Raw genomic sequence first — 7,705 nt, forward strand, 5'->3', positions numbered from 1 at the left:
GACTCCTGTCCCCGCACAGAGTGAGTGTCCCCCGTCCCTGCACCGTGTCCCCTGTCCCCGTTGCCCCAACAGTGAGTGTCCCCCGTCCCCATCTCTGCACTGAGTGAGTGTCCCCCGTCCCCGCACCTAGTGAATCTCTCACCCTCCACAGAGGGAGGCTCAGGTTTGAAATGCAGGCGGACCCTTCAGCTGGGGAAGCTGGTGGCGAAGAGAGAGGTGCCTCCTGGGAGGAGGGGACCAGCCTGGGTGGCCTGGCCTGCATCGGTTTGCTTCCTCATGAGACCCCGGTCTAGCTCACCCCCTGGTCCCAGGGCTTCAGAACCTTCAGAACCTCCTTCCCTATTCAGACTCTATTTCCCAGAGGTGTTCTTGGTGGCACCGAGGTCTCAGTCCCCAGTTCGTGGTCACCGCAGGCCAGCGTAGATGCCCATCAGTGCCTGGCAGTAGTCAGCGGTCAGTGGGGGTGTGTGTCGGGGACGAGGAACATGCTTCAGTAATTTAAATCGTGCAGGCAGCTCTTGTTGCTCTGTGATCTGTCTTCTGGCAAGAGCGCTCGTTTAGTAAGTGAGGTTGACGTTATGTGAGGGTGGCGTTTCTGAAGAATGTCGCTCTTCTGAGGCAAAAGGCTGATTACAGTTTGCAGGAAGGAAAAGCACTTAGTTTAACTGGCTGAAGTGTTTTAAACTACGTTATTTGAGGCAGGGGAAGAATTGGAGGGGTTTAATTCAACTCTGAGATTGCTCCTATTTCCTGGTTTTTGAATGGAATGTAAACGACCTTAAAGGTCGAGGGTTGCTGGGTTTGTACTCATGGTGGCGTTGCAGCCCCGCGCCCCGTTGCCGTCTCTCGGGGTCTCTGTTGCTCCCCACCCCGCTGGGCACACTGTGCCTTGGGGCCTTTGATGTGCCATCTTCTCCACCGGGCAAGCTCTTGCCCGTGCTGCTCAGAGCCCTCCTTCACTCAGCTTTCTGCGCGATGCCACCTGCCCTCTCAGGAAGCACCCCTCCCCCCGGCCCCTCCCTGCTGGGCTTCTCAGCCTGTGCCGGCCAGTTCAGAGCCATGAGCCCCCAGGTCTCGAGTGAGATGTGCCAGTAGCTAGTGTGAAACACCTGATTCCAGAGACAGCGTGAAAAAACAGTGTAAAAATAGCTCATTATTAATTTGTTATATTGATTGCAGGTTGAGATGATAACAGGGTATGTTGAATTAAGTCAAAACATAGTATTAAAATTAGTCTCACCTGAGTCTGTTAACCTTTTTAGCGTGGTTATCAGCAAATGTAAAATGCCCTTGGTGGCTCACATCGTGGCCGGGGCCGTGTTTCTGTCGGACGGGCCGTTCTGAGCCTCCGCTGACACCCAGGGTCTCCTGTGGCCTGTCTCCCCCCGAGTCCTAGACTTGGGTGGGGGGGGTCTTTGCCGCGTTTGCCCGCTGCTGTCTGCAGCCCTCAGCACAGCGCCTGGCACGCAGTAGGTGCTCAGTGGCTATTTCGGCGAATAAATGACCAATCATTGCTCTTTAAGAGTCTTGGTGAAGGCCCTGGAAACTGTGGTTTCCACTCCTTTCCTGTAGAGACATCGAGGTGGCGCGTACCCGCTGTCGTGGACGTGCCATTGCGGGGGACACAGGCTGCATTCATCCTGCAACGTGTACTTGTTCCTTTTTGAGGGCCTTCGGGGAAGGCTGTCCTGGGGAGGGACGGGGCCCAGGCCGGGGTGAAGCCCCAGGCGGCTGGGACGGGAACCGGTGGAGGCGAGGGAGCCACGGGGGTCCCCCTCCCGGGGTCCCCACCTCCCCAGGGGTCCCCGGGCGCCCGTGAGCTGGTGATCGTGTTAGAGACGCTGGTGCACGCCTGCAGCCCCGAGGCTGCTTTCTGGGGGGGCTGCGTTGCTCGGGTGAGGCTCGGCGGGCGTGACTCCGGCTGCGGTCAGTGGTGCCGCTCCCCTTCCACCGGCCCTGCTCGCGGGCCGCCCTGGTGTCACGGACCCCGTGGAAGTGCGTGCTCGGGCAGCTCCCGAGCAGGGTGGACCCCCTGGGGCCTTCCTGGCAGGCGCGGCCGGGGAGTGCCTCCGGGCCGAGCGGCGGGGTGTGCTCCCCACGCAGTCACGCCGCTCCTCGCGGCTTCTGTTGGGGTCAGGGTCCGAGGTGACACGGGCGGGGCGGTCACCGCGGCCCGGCTCACCCTCTGCTTCTCTCCGCCTGTAGGTTTGTGAGTCGCATCTTCGTGGTGCCTGACCACCCCGAGCTGCTCTTGTCCTCCTCCGGGGTAAGTGCCCCGCTCCCCGCGCGCCCCGGCTCCCCTGGGTGGGGACGCAGCCCGGAGGCTCACTTGCCTGGGGGAGGCCCTGTCGGCGGGCAGCCTGGCTTTTGTTCCCAGTGTGGTTGGGAGGTCAGCACGTGCCTTTCCTGGGTGGCCGTCCACTAGGTGGTGCTTGTGGTCCGCAGGGCAGAGGCGGCCGGCTCGCCACCTGCTTCGGGGCTGTGCGTGTGAGTGCGTGTGCAGGCGCTGAGCCGGAACCGGTGTGCGGGGGCTCCGGTCTGAGGGGCCCTTACAGCACCGTGGCCTCGGCAAGACGGTTGGTGGACGGCCCTTCCCGAATCCCAGAGGGGCCTGGCTGCCCCGCATCGCCGCTGCTCTCAGCCCTTCTCCCTGACCCGCCCCTGTGTGTGCGCGTGGAGGGGGGCCAGGCCCCGGCCTCGGTGGGGGCTTGGTCAGTAAGGGCAGCGGCTCTGTCCCAGGAGCCGGAAGCCTTAACAGCTGAGTGATTGGTGGCACCTTTCTCTAGAAGGATCGTCGAGCAGCCCTCGTGCTGAAGTGCGCGTTTTGAGTTCCCAATTGGCTCTGGTTCTCCTTTTCCTTTCAGAGGCTCTGCCCACAGCCCTTTATCTTTGTCCTTCCACCCTTCAGCTTTTTATGCAACTCAGGGGCCTGGGGTGGGCTGGGGGCCTCATGGACTCCTGACAGGCAGGCCTTCCAGGCAGCGGCCACGTCCCATTTCCTTCACCAGGTGTGGTTTCTCACAGGTTTTTACGTTTCCGTTCTCTTGTCCTGTTCTTGAAAGTGACTTGTGAAAGTAAAGAAAATAAACGTGCTGGAGTTCTCAGAGATGGCCAGTTTCTGTGAATTTTGCTGTAAGCCTCTTTTACAGTAAAAAAAAATACTCAGCCGTACAGAGAAGCGTAGTGACCACCTTTGGTCTTACCACTTAGCTTTGTCAAGTCCAGCACTTTGCTTCTGCTCCTTTTTATAGAAAAGCAACAGGGCTGGCGCTGGCCGTCCTGGGTGCCCCATCCCATCGCTGTCCCACCTCCTCACGGGCCACCCGGCCCAGGGGTGGTGTGCTGCGTGCCCTGCACGCTGCGACGTGCACATTGTACGTTTATTTAAAGAGTCAGATGCTGCTGTGAGGCTTAGAGTGGAAACTAGCCCTCCACCCCCCATGGCCTCCAAGGCAGGCCCTGGGGGCCTTCAGCTGTGTCCTCTTGATGGCCCGCGTTTCCAAAGGACACGAGTCATCAAGAAACAAGCGCGGGCAGTTTCTTCGTGTCAGCTGCTGCCATCTGCATGGGAAGCAGCAGTTTCCTGCCTGCATCCCCTCCCTCTTTGCTGGTGGGCTCCTTGTCTCCTGAAGGTGCCCCCGACCTTGTTGGGGGCACACATCATGGGGCAGCTTTCTGAAGGTGCAGGGAGGGTGGTTCGGAGCCTGCCTTTCGGGAGGTGCCCTTTGCCCGCCCCTAGCTCTCGGTTATCGGGCAGGTGTACAATGCTCAGTCAGATGTTTCCCTGCAGATTGTCAAGCTGTTGCTCCAGGCTTTCCTCTGGTTTTTAGTTTGCTTGGTTTTCTTTTTTTTTTTTTTTTTTTGTGGTATGCGGGCCTCCCTCTGCTGTGGCCTCTCCCGTTGCGGAGCACAGACTCCGGACGCGCAGGCCCAGCGGCCACGGCTCACGGGCCCAGCCGCTCCGCAGCACGTGGGATCCTCCCGGACCGGGGCGCGAACCCGGGTCCCCTGCATCGGCAGGCGGACGCGCAACCACTGCGCCACCAGGGAAACCCCTGCTTGGTTTTCTTCTGCCCGCTTTTTCTTTTGAGAAGTCTGAGGCCACTGCGTCTGGGTCCTTTATGTGGGGTCTGATCGCCCTCCTCTCTGGCCGTTTTTTGGGGGCCTTCTCACCCGTGCTCTGGAGGATGATGGAGCAGGGTGGGGGTGTCATGGGGGCCCTGAAAGTAGCTGCACAGTCAGTGGCTCTTTCCATTCTGAGTCTTCAGGCCCACAGACCTGGAGTTTCCTTAGCCCCCCTCGCTCTGGAGCCGTGCCCTCCTCACCCTGCCTGGGGTTTGTGCCCTTGGATGTCGGACCCGCTGTCTGACTCTTGACTCCTTCCTTTCATATTTTTTCTCCCATGTTCCTGCTCCCTGTTCTGCTTTGGGGGAGATTTTCTCAACTTTATTTTCCGGCCTTCTGTGGGAATGTTAATTTCTGCTGTGATTTCTACTTTTCAAGGCCCTTTCTCGTCCTCGGAATGTTCTTTCTTCAGAGCCCCCATTCTTGCATCCTGAATGCAGACTTTGGATCTCCTTGAGGTGGCGTGACGTGTGTTTATTTTTAGGGATTTTCCTGTGTGTGTTTCCTTTCCTCCCTGTGTGTCGCCCACCTTTCCAGCTGGAGGGTTTCCTCGATGTCTGGTCGTCCGTCTGTCCGCTTATGGCATTGGGGCTGGGTTTGCGAGCCTGGGTGTCAGACTCGGGCACCCGGCTGCATCCTTGTGGGAGCCCTCCTGCGTCAGTCAGTCCTCCTTTTCTCATGGCGGTGGGGTTCGGTTTCCTGTCTTCACCCTTTGTGGGGAGGGGCCCCGTGTCTCTTCTCTCCCTGTGTCCCAGCATCCCCGAAACCAAGGCCTCTTGTTCCCATCGTCTGTCCCCGGCAGCTGGGTTCTGTCTGCATCTCCCCGTGATTGGCTTTGTTCTGGAGGGCTCTGCTCTAAAACACCCCTTGTCGCCTGGGGGGACTAGGGGCGCGTGGGGACACCTGTAGACGTGCGTTCGTCTCCCTGTTTATCAGCCATATTCATGGCAAGACATTCATACTCACATCCCAGCACCCGGAGATTCCTGCCTTAACCATTCGGGGGAAGTTAATTTTCCCCTTTCTCTCTTGGTCATTTAAATCACACAGAGGTTCTTCTCGTCGGACTTTGTATTTGTTCTGCAGGTGGACGTGGCCTGTGCATGTCTGGTTTTAGTAAAGGGATCCGACTCACGGGAGGGGTTTTTCTGAGGCGGATGCTGGCGTGGACCCTGCTCCGTTTCACTCACTGTCGGGTCCCTCTCCTTAGACGTGTGGTTCTATTTCCTGCCGTCTTAACGAGTGTTGTAACAAACGTTTCTTAATATAACCCTCTCCTCTTTTTTGTATTACCGAGGTAATGTTGCTTTATAACGTGTAAGTTTCACGTGGACAACATTGCATTTTGACTTTTTCATACGTTACAGTGTGCTCACCACCAAAAGTTTAGTCTCCATGCGTCACAATACAGTACAGTTGACCCCCTTCACTCATCTTGCCCTCCCCCCACCCCTTCCCCTCTGGTAACCACTACTCTGTTCTTTGTATCTGCATGTTTGTTTTTGTTTTGTTTGTTTACTTTTTATATTCCACGTATGAGTGAAATCATATGGTATTTGTCTTTCTCTATCTGACTTATTTCACTGAGCGTAATACCCTCCAGATCCATCCATGTTGCTGCAAATGGCGAGATTTCATTCTTTTTTATGGCTCAGTAATGTATTGTGTGTGTGTGTGTGTATGTGTATGTGTGTGTACCACATTTTTCTGTTGATGGGCACTTCGGTTGCTTCCAGATCTTGGCTATTGCAAATAATGTGGCAGTGAACAGAAGGGTGCGTATATCTTTTCAAATTAGTGTTTTTTGTTTTCTTCTCAGGGGTGGAATTGCTGGATCATATGGTAGCTCTATTTTTAATTTTTTGAGGAACCTCCATACTGTTTTCCACAGTGGCTGCACCAGTTTACATTCCCACCAACAGCGCACGGGGGTTCCCTTTTCTCTACATCCTCGCCAACATTTGTCATTTGTTGTCTTTTCGGTAGTAGCCATTCTGGCAGACGTGAGGTGATATCTCATTGTGGTTTTGATTTGCATTTCCCTGGTGATTAGCGATGTTGAGCATCTTTTCATGTGCGTGTTGGCCGTCTGCGTGTCTTTAGAAAATTGTCTATTCATAGTCTCTGCCCATTTTTTTGTCTCTGCCCATTTTTAAAGGTTTTTTTTGTCGAGTTGTAGGAGTTCCTTATCTGTTTTGGTTATTAACCACTTATCAGATATATGATTTGGAAATATCTTCTCCCATTCGGTTGGTTGTCCTTTTGTTGATCATTTCTCTTGCTGTGTAGAAGCATTTTAGATTGAAATAGTTCCATTTGTTTATTTTTGCTCTTATTTCCTTTGCCTGAGGAGATATATTCAGAAAGATATTGCTAAGACCAGCATCAAAGAGCATACTGCCTGTGTTTTCTTCTAGGGGTCTTACGGTTTCAGGTCATATGTGTAAGTCTTTAATCCATTTTAAGTTCATTTTTGTGTATGGTTTGAGATTGTGGTCCAGTTTTATTTTTTTGCATATGGCTGTTCAGTTTACCCCACACCATTTATTGAAGAGACTGTCCTTTCTTTGTTGTATGTTCTTTACTCCTTTGTTGTAAATTGTCCATATGTGCATGGGTTTATTTCTGGGCTCTCAATTCTGTTCCATTGATCTGTGTGTGTGTTTTTTTGCCAATACCATGCCATTTTGATTATTGTAGTTTTGCAGTATAGTTTGAAATCAGGGAGCGTGATACACTCTAGCTTTGTTATTCTTTCTCAGGATTGCTTTGGCTATTCAGGGTGTTTTGTGGTTTCATATAAATTTTAGGATTTTTTTGTCTTAAGTTTGAAACATGTTGTTGGGATTTTGATAGTGATTGGACTGAGCCTTCAATTGTTTTAGTTAATAATGTACATTTTAACAATGTTAATTCTTCTAATCCATGAGCAGGAATATCTTTCCGTTTGTGTTTTCAGTTTCTTTCTACAATGTCTTATACTTTTCTGAGTACAGGTCTTTCATCTCCTTGGTTAAATTAATTCCTAAATAAATTGTAAGTGGGGTTGCTTTCTTAATTTTTCTTTCTTTTAGTCTGTTGTTAGTGTGTAGAAGTACAACAGATTTTTCTACATTGATTGTGTATCCTGCAATTTTATTCATTTATTATTTCTAGTAGTCTTTTGGTGGAGTCTTTTCTATATATAAAATCACATCATCTGCAAACAGTAACAGTTTTACTTCTTTTCCAATTTGGATTCCTTTTCTTTTTCTTGTCTGATTGCGGTGGCTAGGACTGCCATTACTGTGTTGAATAAAAGTGACCAAAGTGGGCATCCTTGTCTTGTTCCTGATAAACCCTCCTTTTTTTTGCATTTATGTTATTTTTGGAGCACACATCAAGGCCATGCCAGTTGACACTCTCATGGGTAACAAACAGATGCCCTCTTTTCACCCATTCTTTTTTTTTTTTTTTTTTTTTTTTTAACGGTATGCGGGCCTCTCACTGTTGTGGCCCCTCCCGTTGCGGAGCACAGGCTCCGGACGCGCAGGCTCATCAGCGGCCATGGCTCACGGGCCCAGCCGCTCCGCGGCACGTG

General features: G+C 52.7%; 1 protein-coding gene across 8 annotated transcripts in view; it reads left to right on the plus strand.

Moving 5' to 3' along the window:
- The window catches only part of WDR4 (WD repeat domain 4), a 33,948-nt gene that overhangs the window by 12,499 nt on the left and 13,744 nt on the right, over positions 1-7,705 (plus strand). For all 8 annotated transcript variants that reach the window (XM_007111191.4, XM_055086439.1, XM_055086440.1 and 5 more), the window contains one exon: positions 2,206-2,266. In XM_007111191.4, coding sequence (XP_007111253.1) covers positions 2,206-2,266 — 61 coding nt within the window. The remainder of the gene's footprint in view (positions 1-2,205; positions 2,267-7,705) is intronic.

The sequence above is a fragment of the Physeter macrocephalus genome, chromosome 8 (genome assembly GCF_002837175.3).
Source record: "Physeter macrocephalus isolate SW-GA chromosome 8, ASM283717v5, whole genome shotgun sequence".
Lineage (NCBI taxonomy): Eukaryota > Metazoa > Chordata > Mammalia > Artiodactyla > Physeteridae > Physeter > Physeter macrocephalus.